Source organism: Ammodytes marinus (genome assembly GCF_949987685.1).
Source record: "Ammodytes marinus genome assembly, chromosome: 2".
Lineage (NCBI taxonomy): Eukaryota > Metazoa > Chordata > Actinopteri > Uranoscopiformes > Ammodytidae > Ammodytes > Ammodytes marinus.
The window spans coordinates 30,145,645-30,163,337 of NC_137231.1; the positions used below are offsets into that span (position 1 = coordinate 30,145,645).

The 17,693-nt window shown below is 41.6% G+C and overlaps 1 protein-coding gene across 5 annotated transcripts in view; it reads left to right on the forward strand.

The window, feature by feature from the left end:
- LOC307261949 (calcium/calmodulin-dependent protein kinase type II subunit beta-like) overlaps positions 1 to 17,693 on the forward strand; it is a 65,324-nt gene that overhangs the window by 23,166 nt on the left and 24,465 nt on the right. For 3 of the 5 annotated variants that reach the window (XM_080042669.1, XM_080042670.1, XM_080042671.1), the window contains exons 7-13: positions 7,769 to 7,871; positions 8,762 to 8,845; positions 9,161 to 9,255; positions 10,324 to 10,446; positions 10,645 to 10,728; positions 12,248 to 12,290; positions 14,801 to 14,899. In XM_080042669.1, coding sequence (XP_079898795.1) covers positions 7,769 to 7,871; positions 8,762 to 8,845; positions 9,161 to 9,255; positions 10,324 to 10,446; positions 10,645 to 10,728; positions 12,248 to 12,290; positions 14,801 to 14,899 — 631 coding nt within the window. The remainder of the gene's footprint in view (positions 1 to 7,768; positions 7,872 to 8,761; positions 8,846 to 9,160; positions 9,256 to 10,323; positions 10,447 to 10,644; positions 10,729 to 12,247; positions 12,291 to 14,800; positions 14,900 to 17,693) is intronic. The other 2 variants (XM_080042673.1, XM_080042672.1) reach the window with 1 other exon arrangement.

The following is a 17,693-nucleotide window of genomic DNA, read 5'->3' on the forward strand; positions in this document are numbered from 1 at the left end:
ACACACACACACACACACACACACACACACACACACACACACACACACACACACACACACACACAACATAAATCCTCCGCATTGAGCACACATAAATCTGAAGTTGTAATACATATCCAGTGTATACACATGCCCATACAACCATCAATTGCTCCCACCAGGCTATAGTAAAAGGAAACAGCCACAGTTATATTTATTGTGAGCTTTATAGATTTTTTCCCCCGCCTCGTCCTCCATTCTTTCTGGCTTTCAGTCGTTTATTATATTCTAACGATCGCTGCGTTTTCAAGACAGCGTCATAACACATCCAGTGCGTGCTCATGGCAGCGTTTAGATGTTGTGGGGCTGAAAGGAAAATACAACATAAGAACCGCGGTGTGTTTGAAACATTTCTTGTGTTTACGGATATTCTCAAAAGCCTTCTGATTCTTCTGAGCTGGTGGTTTGCCTATGAAGATGAATAACCCCTCATATGATTCACATTTTAAACCAGCAGTTCCATAGTAAATCGTTAGGAGTTTTTTTTATATATACTTTCCTCTCTGGTTCACAAATTCATGACTGTTCATTTAAAGTTAAAGCTAAGTGTCTTTGATTTAAGAATCCTTTAACCAGAGATAGGATATTAGAAGTTAAACCCACTTAAGCACACGCCATTTACACACATGTTTATACATTTTGAATTGACAAAACAAAATGTAAGCCAAGATGGCTAAAAGCTGCCCTCTTTAAAGTGCCTGCCTTTTTCTATATAATAAGTGGCAGTATTGACAGAGCAATAACACTGTTATTCTTGAGAAGACAATCCTTAAATTACTGCTGTGATTTGATTCCAAGCAGTGGGAGTTATTTCTGTAAGTTCACTTTTCATTACAGACAGTAAGAAATTATATTACAGTTATTTCTCAGTTCACAAAGAAAACAATACCACCTTTTAAAAAATGTACAAGTTCAACATCTACTTTATTGTCACCTGCTGCACCATCTGTCTTCTGCAGCAGCAGAGTGAAAAACAAGAAGAGATTATTTAAGGTCCCATGGTAAACTCGTGGCAGTGATCTGTAGACATAATTATTCACTTCCTCTTTGAAGAATACCGTGAAGACAAACACTACACACAAAAACACTGTTTATGTACAAAAACTTAAAAAAATTATAATAATATGATATATTTCTTATTAGGTAAATAAAATGATTAGCTGTTAAATGGTTTGCTGCTGTAATGTTACAAGGAAGTAAATAATGTTTGCACAATCCAGGAATAAGTAACATTGATTTGTAGGTTGCAGGCAGCTGAGTATCAGAGAATCATTTTCTAAATCAAATGTGCTAATATTATGAAACTGACTTTTGATTGACTTATTTGCTGTTTGTTACAGCAGACTGGCTTTCAGTCTAGACTTAAAACAACGGGTTAAAGGAAATAGTGGATCTTAAAAAATAGCAATTATTGGGTGTGATATCCGCTCCAGGCCCACCTCTTAACTGCTCGCTAACACGGCAACGTTTGGGCTGATATTTCTTCCATGGAGCACGGACACAAACACACACACACACGCATGCAGAGGATTCTCACCCCGCGGGTTACAGAGCTCAACAGCTGACAAAGTGGGGGAGGATGAACACACACACACACACACACACACACACACACACACACACACACACACACACACACACACACACACACACACACACACACACACACACACACACACACACACACACACACACACACACACACACACACACACACACACACACACACACACACACACACACACACTTACTTACTTCACTGCATGCATGTACAGGCACACATTAATGGGTGAATGAGAGTGCAAGAGAACGCACACACATTGCATAGAAGTAATTTTGAAACCACATGCTCATGTTGGCTTCTAGTGATCATTCAGGAACACACACACACACACACACACACACACACACACACAGACACACGTGCACACACACAGAGCTCTTAGCATTTGGGCTGTAAATGTGACCTGCCTAGTATGTATTCATTCAGAGACCTTTAGAAACAAGACACAGGATGCTAATTCATAGCCCTGAACTTTAGAACCAGTCCATCTTTCTTTCCCTTATCTCCTTCTATCTTGTTTCTCTAATCTTGTAATATTTTGCAGACAATCCAGACTTGTGCTTCATTGCAACATATTACTGTTAACCAGCCTTCAATGCCCTATGTCTTTGTTAGATTAAAGTGGTTGATAGTTTTAATTGTAAGGCTGCTAGTCTAGCTAGTAAGTTTGACCACAATAAATCTTGAGGGTATTTATTTAGAAGTCCAGGGAATTATACTAGTTGCACACTAAGTCTAGACAGATGACGGGAAGTTTTTGGTTAGACAAAAATAAGTTGTTAAAATAACCAAAGACATCACATGGTTTGCATCTGGGATTCTTATTTAGAAATACAAAAAAAAAAAGACAAATGCAAGCTTGGCCCCTGGAATGCAAGTTTCACAACCACCGACGTCTCACACACAAACAAACCTCTGAGCGTTTGACTGTGTCAGTGCACAGGAAGCACACATGCATGGTGAACCTTTGTCCACACACACACACACACAACAACACAGATGCACTGCTCTGCATTTGTCCACACCTCCCACATCTAAACCCTACTGTACTGTACATGGCCCTACACACACACACACATATACTCGTTATCTGTCTCATCGCATACATATCAATTCTTCCCCCGGTTAGATGTATCATCTAGTCTCTACATAGACTCAAACTTGACTGTCCCTCCCACAGTTTTTGAGTTTTATATTCTTAGTGTCCGGTAGCTAACTGACATCAGAATGACAGCTCTTGTCGGCGAAGGCTGGTTTGGCTGGCAACAGACGTGGCATTGATCCCAGACACATCCTTAAAGCGTTATTAATTGCACAATGACTCACTCCTTCCCTTACCTCCTTCATCAACGCCTTCTGTGCCCCCCCCCCCCCCCCCCCCCCCCCCCCCCCAACGGCCGGACACATTCTCACACTCTCTTTCATCGCCTTAGGTCTGCTGGATAAAATATGGACGGACGTGGGGTATCTAGAATACACCTTAAGCCAACTAGACACTGGCAAAATGTTTCTTACAGTAGTATGTCTATTAGTACCTAAGACGAAGAATATATCCATTGGATAATTGCAAAGAAATCGACTCATTCAAATAAGGAATCTTCTGTTGCAGTGCACCCGCAGCCGTGTCCTTCCTGGCTAACCCATAGCTTCAGCCAAACCCCCGTAGACACCTCACTGATGCATTACAGGATGTGTAATTGACGTTAATGTTAGTAATCTATATAAATCTCAGAAAACAGAAGGACTTACATTTGGGCCACGATGGTTAGCTAACCTAGCCTAGCCTATCTGGCTAACTAGTTGGAAGCTGTATGAGTGAGTGGACCCTGATTGGCTCAATTTGAATTGCCCTGGGTGTGTGTGTTTCCCCTGTGGGTCAGCCAAAGAGTGTGACGCCTGGCAACAGAAGAGCCCTTTCAACACCTGTAGTACCTCTTAATCCCCTCCTAGTCCCACTCCTCCATCATACCCCCCTACCCTTCCCTCCCTCCCTCCCTCCCCCTCTCCCCTGGCCTGTGCACGGGACTGTAGCTCTGCTCAAACTAACATGCGCCCCCCCCCCCCCCTCCTTCCTTGGTGTTTGCATGCAGTCATTGCATCCAGCAGATCCTGGAGGCGGTGCTTCACTGCCATCAGAGCGGTGTGGTGCACCGGGACCTGAAGGTGAGTGATGGCCATCGCCTTACTGTCCTTTTTTAACTGTGTGTGTGTGTGTGTGTGTGTGTGTGTGTGTGTGCTTATATGTATTTGTTACGGGGGCTTGTGAGTGTTCTATTTTGTGTAGTCTGTGTTGTAAGTAAATAAGAAATGTGTGTGTGTGTGTGTGTGTGTGTGTGTGTGTGTGTGTGTGTGTGTGTGTGTGTGTGTGTGTGTGTGTGTGTGTGTGTGTGTGTGTGTGTGTGTGTGTGTGTGTGTGTGTGTGTGTGTGTGTGTGTGTGTGTGTGTGTGTGTGTGTGTGTGTGTGTGTGTGTGTGTGTGTGTGTGTGTGTGTGTGTGTGTGTGTGTGTGTGTGTGTGTGTGTGTGTGATGTTTGTGTGTGATGTTTGTGGACGTAATGTCACTTTGCAAAGCCTCAGGACTTTGAATCATCTCCATTCCACCCTGAATTCTGATAGAGATACAAATGGCTCTCTAGGTAACCCTACATAATGCAATTAGGCCCCCTGCCCTGCACAATAGCTGGTTGTACACAGTCCGAAAAGCTTATTGCTTATTGTGCAGGCCTGCTCGAGACACCTATTTAGAGCTAGAACAGTCCCTTACAGCTTTGTGTGGCGATCACCATGCGAGTGTCAAATACCTCCCGGGACCTTTTTCTCTGCCTGTGCCCTGGATACCAAGCCTGCAGCCCTGTGCCGTCACCTTCTTTTCCTGTTGTGTAAACACCACCCCCCCAGTCTGTGGAGATTTCAGGCATGCAATGCTGGTCATGCCGTCTGACCAATGCCACCGCACTGTAACCTTTTTGGAACAGGATCTCTTCATTGCACAGAAGCAGGCCATCCAAGGTAGCCAAGGAGGATATACTAAATCTGACCTCTGGTTCAATTACTAGTCGAATATAACTATAATATTGATTATGAGATAACATGGGTGGGTTTGGATGCCTTTTATAGATCAATTAATGACCCTCGGTTTCTGTAAACTACCGTCAGTTGACTTGAGATGTTGTTCGGCCATTTGTTTGTATTGGCCGTCTGGCTGATATAGTGTTAAGTCTTTTTTAGGGTTTGAAATGAGAGCCGGTAGCTACCAACTTTGAACGGGTTACAACGAGCTTCTCAGAACTGTGGGATTGCTTAATGGATATATTTTAGTAGACTGTACATGTACGTCACATGGTGGTTCATGTTAACTTTTGCTCTCAAGGATTTTTCCTTGAGCTTAAATTGAATTTCTGCAAGATTTGACAGCCTTGTTTAATTTGATTGCTGATTCTCAACTGACTTACAGTTTACAATTGGAGTTTTGCCTAGGTTTGTAAGTGTTCAAATTTGGCTTTTAAAATGTTAACCCCCAAACAAAACAGCACCTTTCAATTGACAAGCTGTGTGTGAATGAATTGGCAGTGTTTCTACCCTGTTGTGTATTTGTGCGTGCATGCCTGTATGTTGTGTCTGTCCGTGGTGCACTCTGTAGAACCTCTTCTATGCAAATGTCAGTCCCAGCATTCCAGCAAAGGCTTGTGTTGTGTTTATCAGAAGTGTTGTGGCCATTTCTTTATATAGCCGCCACGCCTCTCTGGTTTCACACCCAAGCATCGGAGAGCATTTCATGCAATAGGTCATAGTGTGATGACTGAGGACAGCCTGGGTGACAAGATGCCTTCAAATAGGGGAATTGGCAAATGAGATGACAACACAGATAACCAGTTTAATATGTGTGCCAAAAATATTATATGTTATATGGTTCAGACCTTACAGCAAATAGGAGGTTGTTCTTTTGTCATCTCAGAAATTGAAAGTTTAATGCCTTCCAGATCACACTGTATGTATGTCAATCTGAGAGTAGTTGTGGTCACACACAAGGAAAGGATAAAGTACACATTTAATTATTTGAGAATAATTAATATTTAAAACACAAAGTACTTTAAGAAAGGCTACAGTGGCCTCTTTACTTTATTTTTTTTCTACAATTTTTTCAGCTTAATACTATTTTCTGTTGACAGTGTAAAGGCAGTATATAAGACAGAGGATTTCTCTAGAAACTCCATAAGAGTTTTTTTTAGTTGTTGTTGGGTTTAGGTTGAATATTTTTTTAAACAAGTCCTGACCTTTGATTCCTTTAAGGTAAGGTGAAATGAGTTAGGGCCAGTTTCTCTTTCCACACTACAGCAGTGTACATTAATGGAGGTCTATTTTTGCCTCTGAAGGAAATAGCCAGGACTTCTGCAGGATATCAGACAGAGCAACCGAATGGAAGAGAGAGAGAGAGAGAGAGAGAGAGAAAGAGAGAGATGGAATTCATTCTATTTGAAAAAACACCCACTCATGAACTGCTCTCCAACACAGCTCTCTCCATCTCCCTCTCCACCTTTCAACCAAAGCAGTCTCTTCTAACCGCAGTGTGCTCAGCTGTGTGTGCATACTCAAGTGTACAGTATGTGTGTGTAAGAGATGGGAGAGAGGGGAAGGATGTGCTCATGTCAAAATGTGATGGCGGGTGCTATACCAGAACCTGTTAAGTGGCATGGATGTTTTGCATTGCGTTTATGCAAGCAACATGGAAGCCCATGTTTCATCAGTATTTCCACCCACATCCTTTTTCAGGGATTATCTTACCGCTGCAGTGTTGGCAAGTTCTAAAACTCCTTCGTTTACAAAATAGTAAAAAGCCTCACCGAGTGTCAGAGCTGGGGCAATGTGATGACACGAGCTATAGACATACATAGCGCCTTAGGATTACTGACTCACTCACTCACTCACTCACTCACTCACTCACTCACTCACTCACTCACTCACTCACTCACTCACTATATTTCTATATACTGTATTTCTGTGTAAACAAATTAGGGGAGAGAATAGATATAGGAAGGCAAACGAGGCAAAGAGGCTGCTGCAGTGACAGAAATGTAGCCTAGATATGATGTCCTCATTTTCCACCATGCTGTACGTGTGCTTGCTTGTAACGGTTAACAGTGGTGCATTTCAGAAAAAACACAGTACAGAAGTTGAGACTTTCAAAGTTTGAAAGCGAATAGCCAATAAAGCGTCTGGCGAGTAACAATACACCACGTTTCTGTCCAATACATACAAGCCCTTTGTAAAATGCAAATCACTTGGAATGAGTGCAACGCTATTTAAGATAAACATCATTCAAACAAATGGCATGCCGGGTGTTGCTGTTGGTATAGTCACTTTCAGTATAGCCAAAACACGGCCTATAAGCTCTGTAAACTGGTACGTCAACAAAGGCGGCCCGCCATAGCTAGTAACATGCGTGTTTACAGATTCTAGGCACTGGATTTTTTTTTTCAGCGCACATACAGAACGGACAGGTAGCGGATCGTGAGGAGATATTCATTGATTCTGACAAAAAGTAATTTTAACAACAAGCATTCTCGAGAATCACTGACCCCATATTTTAATAAAAACAGTCACACGTTACATTTCGTGTACATTTTTCCACCCAGATTGGTAGTTCTTTTCCATTGTGCTTTCACAGAGGCAGTGATGAAGTGAGATTGAGAGAGATGTAGAGAGATGTAGTGAGAAGGAGCGAGAAGGAGCAGGGGCCGGTGGGGATAGTGTCCCATTATTAGAGCCCTCCTCTGACAGAGAAAAATGAGGCTGACTGTGTTATCTGGGCCACAGAGCTGGAGCCTATAGAACACAGCACTCCACATGAAGACAGTACCAGAAAGCCCTGCAAAACCTACTGGGAATGCAATGACACACAAAGCTATACAATACTTTTATTGTATGGATTTCTATGTTTCCATGCAACATAAGTGACATTTTTGTCCGTGTGTGTGTGTGTGTGTGTGCGTGTGTGTGTGTGTGTGTTTGTATGAGGTGAACCCCACTGCAAGCTCTGTGCATGCATAGCTAAAACATCTCCAGCTCTTTTCCCCCAGTAGGACATTGTGTCTTTGTTATGTTTGCCCCATCCTTCATTTCAAAACATTTTGGTGACCTTATTTCTCTCCTCTTTCCCCCACTCCAGCCAGAGAACCTGCTCCTAGCAAGCAAATGTAAGAACGCTGCAGTCAAGCTGGCCGACTTTGGCCTGGCCATTGAGGTGCAGGGGGAACAGCAGGCCTGGTTTGGTACGTATACAGCAAGATACAGGAGTTTATCACATCTGTTTGAATATTGTGCTGGCTTTGAATAGAATTGCTTGTTGTAGGAGAGAAAAGATTGACTAAATTCTTTTCCGTGCTCCATTTCTCTTTGTGTGCCCCCTCTTGTGGTTGTGGAAGAGGACTTGTTAATGTGTGTGTGTGTGTGTGCCCCAGATTCTACTGTATATTTCTGGTTCATAAATGTTATCTAACATTTCAGTGTTAGGTCCTTATAGCCCATTTCTTTGTCCATGAAAGATATTTCAGATTGTGTTTGTAGTGTTTTTTATTTGTTTGATCTGGTGCCGAGAAGTGTGTATTAGAGTTTGAATGTTTATCAGATATGTCAAACTGATCTTTAAGATCCACTGTACTAAAAGTTATTGTTTGTACATTGGCATTTAACGTTGAGTGGGGTTAACCTTCCAGTTTCTAGATACCTGGATCTGTACTGCAAACATCTGTAGCCCCAAGTTATCACATCCATGGCTTTCCTCAACAAGAGATGTACTAGTTCTTCACAATGAACTGACCTTAAAGCCTAAATCTGTCTGAAAGATTTCAGTCCACAATATGGATGAATAGGACTAAAGGACTTAGTTTAAGGAAGATTGTATTGCTTTCTCTACAAGCGGATCCAAGGAGAGCAGATACACAATCTGTTGCCTTGAGCATGTCAATCAATCTTGTATTTGTGCTTATGCGTTTATCTGGGTGTGTCTGTGTGCTTATAAGCAATATGACAGGTAGCTGTGAAATGTATAGATGCAATTATAGATCAATCTATAGGGGAATTATTTATTGTGTGTGTGTGTGTGCGTGCCTGTTTGCGCCTGTGTGTGTGATTTTTGTGTGTGTGTCTTTATTTACTGCAGGATTTGCTGGCACACCGGGGTACCTGTCCCCTGAGGTGTTGAGGAAGGAGGCATATGGCAAACCTGTGGACATCTGGGCCTGCGGTGAGTTGCACAGAAAGAGACACACACTTAACACACACTTGGCATATCCTATGATTGTACACAAATACAAAACTGAAACACAAATTGTGCATTTTTCGATGTGTGTGTGTGTGTGTGTGTGTGTGTGTGTGTGTGTGTGTGTGTGTGTGTGTGTGTGTGTGTGTGTGTGTGTGTGTGTGTGTGTGTGTGTGTGTGTGTGTGTGTGTGTGTGTGTGTGTGTGTGTGTGTGTGTGTGTGTGTGTGTGTGTGTGTGTGTGTGTGTGTGTGTGTGTGTGTGTGTGTGTGTGTGTGTGTGTGTGTGTGTGTCTGTCTCAGGGGTGATCCTGTACATCCTGCTGGTGGGTTACCCTCCTTTCTGGGATGAAGACCAGCACAAGCTGTACCAACAGATCAAGGCTGGGGCTTACGATGTGAGTCAACTCTCCCCTCTCTCCTCCCAATACCCCCGTGCCCCTTTGGCAGCGTTTACGTAATATCTACCGTTACCTCATTCATATTTCAGGGGGTGAAAGAGAGAGGGAGCTGTGCCTTAGATCACATTAAAGTCAGAGAGAGAGAGAGAGAGGGGATGCATCCTCTGGCAGGGATGATTTTGGGCTCATGGGATACAGACAGATCTCGACATTTTTGCTCAAACACAACATGACCTGATGGGTTTCTTTATACATTGCATGGGGCTGGGTTTGGACTGGCCTTCTGATGTTATTGGAAAACACATCCACAGGGGGCTTGTAGTGGCTAAAATGATGAGGGAAAATGTACCGGCAATATCCTGGGTTCATATCTAGCCTGATATTAAATATTTAGCTGATATTTAAAATCTTCCCTACCTTTCGAAATCTGTCCCCCTGATGACGTTTAAAAAAAATATATATATATGTCTAAGGAAGACAGACAAGAAACTAAGCAATAACTCACGCTTTATCTGACATTTAGTTTAGAAACTATTTTTATATTTTTATTATATACAGATAGGAAACATATCATATACAGTATGTATGTCCTATAGTGACAAAACAATTAAAAAAAAATCTTAAAGATATATATTTTTTTAGGTGGATTCAGTGTGCAAGCCAAGCCTTCAGCCATGGTGACAGGTTTATGATTTAAGAGTGACTGGAAAGATGCAGCACCCCCTTGAGGTTAATAAAAAAATAAATCATGAGGTTAATAAAGGACTCTACCTTGGCGAGCTGCACAGCTTTTTCCAAGTCACTCATCTGGGATATTCATGAATAATATGTGATAATGAAGATTCACCACTATCAACATATTGTGAGTTTCATTGTGATTCTCCATAGAATTTTATTTCCTTCCGCCTCTACACACAGAAAAAAAACAGCCAACTGTCACATTTAAGAAACCAGAAAAATGACTTAATTAGATTTTTTAATTCTCTGTCGATCAACTTATCAACTCATCGTTTCAGCACTAAATACACTTAACATTAAGACATGTGATTATGGTTGTCCCTTTAGTTCCCCTCACCGGAGTGGGACACAGTCACCCCAGAGGCCAAAAACCTGATCAACCAGATGCTGACCATCAACCCAGCCAAAAGGATCACCGCTCAGGAGGCCCTCAAGCACCCATGGGTCTGCGTAAGTGTCCCCCCGCATGAGATGGACCACAAGACATTAGAAGATGTTCTTGTTGCACTACTGCACGCCTAGAAAAATACCTTTTAACTTGGAAAAAACAAGTGGTTGGATCACAGCAAACACAAAAAATAAACCTGGATTAACCCATGTCTTATTTCTATCTCCTCTTGCTCCACTATATCTCCTCTCGTCTCCCAGCAACGGTCCACAGTGGCGTCCATGATGCACAGACAGGAGACTGTGGAGTGCCTGAAGAAATTCAACGCCAGGAGGAAACTCAAGGTCTGTTTACTCACACACACTCTCTCTCTGTCTCTCTGTCTGTCTCTGTATCTGTCTCTCTCTCTCTCTCTCTCTCTCTCTGTCTGTCTCTGTATCTGTCTCTCTCTCTCTCTCTCTCTGCTCTGATAAGCCAATGCCCACAGAATAAAATAATTCATTTTCTCGATTTAATTATTCAATTTATTTCCCATCCTAAGAGGGTTACCAAAGTAATGCCAAGCGTATTTGAAAAATAAACTTGTTCGAATGTACACGTCATGTGTTTGTTTATGTGTTTCCTCTCCTGACTTTGGCACTGAGGTCATATGAAATGATAGTAAGAATTTACTAACAGAGGTGTTCCTACTTGTAAAGTCGCCCCTCTACACTGATTCATTGCTGACAGTTTAGTAATAAGAAATGACAACAAACCAAAAGGCCATCAGCATGAGGCAGTTGTCACTTTTCAGATTTAGACATAAATGGACACTGGCAAAGTTAGGCATTCCTTTACATAACAAACAACACAAGAAAAGAAAAGAAAAATCTAAGGAGCCTGTATAAGCATTTCAACAACACTGAAAAATGCAGTTCAGTTTTAATATACAGTATGCAAAAAAAAGGGAACTGCCCGATGTGCCCTATTCCTCCACTTATTTAGACTGAGGAAATGTTAAATACAACCACCAACTAAACTTGAGTGTACACACAGACAAAAACCTTTTGATTTTCACAGATTGACACTGTAAAGGTGTAGTGTATGAGTGTGATTCTTTTTTTCTAAATGGGCTTGAGAGACATTATTTCTGGAGCTGCAATAACTAGAGGGCATCATCTCTAATTCTAAAGAAAATCTGTTCCAAAGAAATGGAGCATGCTCCATTGGAACAAAAAAAAAAGACTCCCACATAAATGAGTTTTGCTATGGTTATGTCAGCAGGGCATCTCAATTTAGCTATTCCACCTCTGCAGCTCTTAAATACCACGGTCTATTTGCAATTCAGTGCCGTTTTTATAGCCCTATAAAACGTTAGCTCCAGTTGTAAATTATGTCCCCAGAGAAGAGAGGAGTAAAGATTAGCTGCTATATTCTCTCTCTCTCTGTCACTCTCTCTGTCACTCTCTCTCTCTTTATCTCTCTCTCTCTCTCTCTCTCTCTCTGTCACTCTCGCTCTCTCTCTCTCTGTCTTTCTGTGTAATTTGTGGGGTAGTTTTATTTGTGATAGCTCATAAAAGGGTCTTTGTAATGTTAGTATATAGTCTGCACTCCGCATTTCAAAGATTATCTTTCAAGCTAAGAGTGTTGGCGGAACTATTTCAATACACTTTTTTTCTCTTGGATTTTATTTCAATAAAGTTGACATTTCACCTGCTGGGAGCTGAGGGCTTTGATTTTTCCTAAAAGCTTTAATGGCCTGGATAATAGATGAATCACTTACAGTCAGTGGCAGGATGGAATTTCATCTGAATAAATATGTCAAATAATTATGTTACTGTTTTAAATAGTTAAGAGTTATTTGTTGGATTGTTTTCTTCTCAGGGGGCCGTTCTTACCGCCATGCTGGTTTCTCGAAATTTCTCTGGTAAGTGTGTTGCCTTAACTTTTGTAACCCCCCCCCCATTAATGTTGCGTGTGAACTGACATTAATCAATCCGCAGTTTAGGGCATTGCCTTATAAACACTAGTGACAACATTCACTGACAACCTATTTGTCTTATAGGACCAAAGACTTATATATGTATCTAGAGTTTACAGAGCATGCTGTCGAAAGCAACAAAAAAAAAACATTGTTGATGACTCTTTCTTGGTTGAACATTGTTTTCAAATCTCTGTTACAATCAAAGAGAGACGATATAAAATGTATCAACATCTGTACTTCCCACCTCTTGAGGTTTGTGAGATGCTAACAAATGTGAGCATAGATACATGTGTGTGTGCGTGTGTGTGTGTAAGGCATGGTGCCTCAGGATACTTGACTCACAGCAGCCACTCTGGCACTGTAAGCTTTGCTATGGGAAATGGCCTGAACATCTACTAAACTCTCAGACTTAACACACACACACAAACACACACACACACACACACACACTGAGCACTGCATATCTCAAATTGACTAACATTTGCTGAAGTGAATTCTGTATCATCACAGTAATCCTCATCACAACTAACACTATTTTCAGAGATACACAAGTTGCAAGCATCAAAGATTGTTGGGGTGTACAGTCATATGAAAAAGTTTGGGAACCCCTCTCAGCCGGTATTATAATTGACTCTGCTTTCACAAAAAAAAATATAAAAGTGGTATGTCTTTCATTTACCAGGAACAGCTAAGTACTGGGATGTTTTCCAAACAAAGATTTTTTGAAAAGCAGTATTTAGTTTTATGAAATAAAATACAATGTGAAAAACTGTCTGTGCAAAAATATGGGAACCCTTGTGGTTTTGTTGATTTTAATGCCTGTAACAGCATGTAAAACTGATGACTTTAAACACAAAGTTGGTTGGATTATGGTGTTAAGCCTTGAACCTCATAGAAATGTCTGTTTAATCATGAAAAAAGGTATTTTAGGTGCCTAAATGCAAGTTGCACTTCTCTTTGACTCTCTGCTGAAGTGAGACAGAATGGGATCATCAAAACAGCTCCCAAAAGATCTGAAAAACAAAGATTGTTCATTGTCATGGTTTAGGGGAAGGCTACAAGAAGCTTTCCCAAAGGTTTCAATTGTCAATTTCGACTGTAGGGAACGTTGTCAGGAAATGGAAGGACACAGGCATAGTGGCAGTTAAACCCAGGTATGGCAGACCAAGAAAAAAACAGGAGGATTGTGAGAATGGTTGCACACAACCCACAGATCACCTCCAAAGACCTGCAAGAACATCTGGCTGCAGATGGTGTATCTGTACATCGTTCAACAATTCAGCGCAATTTGCACCAAAACATCTGATTTTTATAAAGACCAAATAACTTAATTTTTGTCTCATCAGTCCAAAGCATTTTCTTCCAATATGATGCTGGCTCGTCTAAATGAGCTTTTGCATACTCCATGCAACTGTATCTGTGGCGTGGGCGCAGAAAGGGCTTCCTTCTCATCACCCGGCCATACAGATGTTTTGGTGCAAATTGCACTGAATTGTAGAACCATGTACAGATACACAATCTGCAGCCAGATGTTCTTGCAGGTCTTTGGAGGTGATCTTTGGGTTGTGTGCAACCATTCTCACAATCCGCCGCATATGCCACTCTTGTACTTTTCTTGGTCTGCTAGACCTGGGTTTAACTGCAACTGTGCCTGTGTCCTTCCATTCCCTGACAACGTTCCTTACAGTAGAAATTGACAATTGAAACCTTTGGGAAAGCTTCTTGTAGCCTTCCGCTAAACCATGACAATGAATAATCTTTGTTTTTAAGATCTTTTGGGAGCTGTTTTGATGATCGCATTCTGTCTCACTTCTGCAGAGAGTCAAAGAGAAGTGGAACTTGCATTTAGGCACCTAAAATACCTTTTTTCATGATTAAACAGACCTTTATATGAGGTTCAAGGCTTAACAACATAATCCAACCAATTTTGTGTTTAAAGTTCTCAGTTTTACATGCTGTTACATGCATTAAAATCAGCAAAACCACACGGGTTCCCATATTTTTGCACAGCCAGTTTTTCACATTTTATTTAATTTCATAAAACTAAATACTGCTTTTCAAAAAATCTTTGTTTGGAAAACATCCCAGTACTTAGCTGTTCCTGGTAAATGAAAGACATACCACTTTTATCTTTTTTGTGTGAAAGCAGAGTAAATTATAATGCCGGCTGAGAGGGGTTCCCAAACTTTTTCATATGACTGTATGTTGCTTGCTGACATTCAACGGTTTAACATGTGGCAGGGTTTGTGTCACAGCCAGATCATGTCAGTGGTTTATGTACAACACACAAGTGAACCCCTCTTCTCTTAACTGTTTATCTTTGCCATATTGTTTCTCACCCTTGTCCTTTCTTAACCTTTCTCAAATGTCGCTCCGACCTTTCTCCATCTGTCTGGCCTTTGCCTAACTCTCTCCTCTGTGGTTGTGACTGTGTGTTGGACCCTCTAACACAGTGGGCAGCAGGAACACCACAAACCCAGCCTCTATCTCTGTGGCCGCAGCAGCCGCAGCAGCTGCAGCCGCCAGCAGCTCCGCAGGGCTGGTGGAACAAGGTAGCATGGAGGCTCAAACCAGGGCACGCAAAACCCCTATCCCTCCCATCCCCTGTATTCTACACTTAAAGGTGCAGTCAGCCATTCTGGAGAACGCTTGTTGTCAAAATCACTTTTGGTTAATAGAAGCGGATTTGTGAGGAGATATTCCATGATTTTGACAACAACAAGCGTTCTCCAGAATCTCCGACTCCACCTTTTAATCTTTATTCTTCCCCTTTACTTCATTGACCAGTTTCCAGTTTTCTCTGCCTCCCCTCTTCCTCCTTTCCTCAGCATGGGAGCTCAGAGCATGATGGCCGACCGCGTCACTAACCACATCTCCCATTCCCTCTCCATCACTTGCTATGTTTCCATCCAAATTAATTAATACATCGCAAACAATGAGTACAACTGAAGAGTGAGATTAACTGATGGCTTATTTTTATTTTATACAATACAGTTCACTTGTTTACTTATTCGATATGCCTCTGACTCTGCTGCACTGTCCCTTTTGTTGCTGCACCAACGTTAATTTTCCTGCTGTTGGACAAATACAGAAATCTCTTATCATATCTTAAGGCAAGTACAAGGATTTTAGAATGTTTAAAAGAACATTATAACAAGTGGAAAATGCTAGCGGGGAGCTGTGTTAGGAATAATTTAGTTGCCGCAAACAGGCTATATTTTGAGTCAGTTTTTATCCAAGGAAGAATTTCGCTTATAAATGTTCAAAACACAATATATGGCCACTGACCCATATTCAACCCATCACCACCATCTCTAGAAGCAGCCACAGAGCATGGCCTCTACCCAACCAAACTGCTCTCCTGTCTCTCTTGTTTTCTCTCTAACATCACCACTCCATTTTTACCCCAATTCCATTTCCAATTATGTCAGTGTATTTCTACCTCTCTTGTCAATGTTATTTCTCGAGGTCACCCTGTACATTTTCTAAAAACTCCACCAAGACCCTCCCACTTTCCCCTTTCCCAATTTCCATGGTAATTTCATTCCTCACTTTTCCCCCTCACTCCTCTCTCTCCCTCTCTCTTCTTTTTCTCTGTCTGACAATGACACTGGAAAGTTTCCCCCCCGTCACTCTAAGGATGGAACGGCCCGCATACGTCGGTGAATGCTGCATGGGGCACTGGACTGGTGCATGCGCTACAACACGGGGGGGGGGGGGGGGGGGTCAGGGGGGATTGGGATGCATGGTCAACTCTGCAGACGATGCAAGGCTGGGCTGGTTCTCATTCAATCCACTATTTTTGAATTTCTTGCATTAAGGATACTTCTCATTTATCCATTAGTAGTCCACTGACTGACTGAGCTGAGATGTAACTCTGCTCTCATATAGACTTTATACATTTATATCAAAATATGTTCCCACATGATAAAGCGGTATACACACATCTACTGAACTTTTGATTTTAACCTCTGCAGCCTTTGTGTAGTTCAGAGAGAAATCGAGTCAAATGTTGGAGTCAGCACAATAGCACTCAAAGTCATTGGAAACATGTTATAATTAGACACACAAATGATGTATAAAGAGTGTCGGCACAACTGGAGCAAAAGATTTACACATATCCCGGGGCTTTGGAAAATAGAGGGAAATAACTTGAATGTCTGATGAGTTTGAGTTCAATCACAAACTGAGCTGAAACACAAACACACATGCACACACTCATACAGTTAAGCAAAGTAAAATAATGTATTCATCCAAAATAAAAGTAGGATGTTTGGGAAAAAGCTAAATCCTTGCTCTGTTTGACTGCACTTGGGAAATACTTTGTCTGTGCTCAACTGTCTTAAGAGCTAAAATATCACCTGTTTTTGGACAAATCAACACTGATTGCACGAACACAAGGCTGCAATTAGCCCCTATTTATGAACCCACCTCATCAAAAGCAGGCAGCAACCACCACAGATAACACACACTGACATGCTACAGCCATATTAACTTGCTAAGGCTAAACCTATTAGGAAAAAAATCTCTATTTTCATGCAGCTGGCACAGAGCAACATCCCCTGAGGAAATTTGAGTAAATGTGAAGTCAACATAATGGCTCAATAAGCATAAACAAGGCAGCCATAAACGACAAAAAGCTTAACACGACAATCTAGCATTGAGCTAAGGAGACAGAAGTAGTGGCAGGCAGTGTCCTTGTTTCTGTAAACCACTGGGATACTACACACAGTCCTCTCCGTGTCCCTCAGCTTACACTAGGCTCCAATCAAATATTTATAGTGGGCTGTCTCCCCCTATCAGCCTCACTCGGCTATACTGGCTTTCTTTGAGGCGTCGCTCTATCCTACATAAATACAATCACCGTCTACTTGACCTCACTCATGTCCTTATGCAAGTACAGAGCATGTACAGTATCTCTTAATGTGTCATCATGGTTTCCAACATGCCATGATGATGTGTAGAGAAAGTTGTTTGTGATTCTATCCATGCCCCACCCTTGCATTTCGTTCTTGCAGAGTTGCACTTTGCATGTTATTTAGCGGGATTTTTTTTTTTATAGCTGTGTTGTTTTTTAACCTCTTCCTCCCTCTCTCTGTTCTTGCTTCATGTGTAATGTGTGGCAAGGTAAGGAGCGCCACTTAAGCCCCGCACCTTAAGTTTGATGTAAACTAACCTTCATTTTTCAGGTTTCCATAGAGATTTCCTCTGGGTCACTGGAATTTTAGCCATTTTTTGCGCAACCGTGAGAGTGTTTTTTTTTTTTTTTTTTTTTTCCCAAGAACCAATTTGCCACAATGATGGTATTTGAAAATAAGCACAGAAAATATCCTATACGTCTTCTCC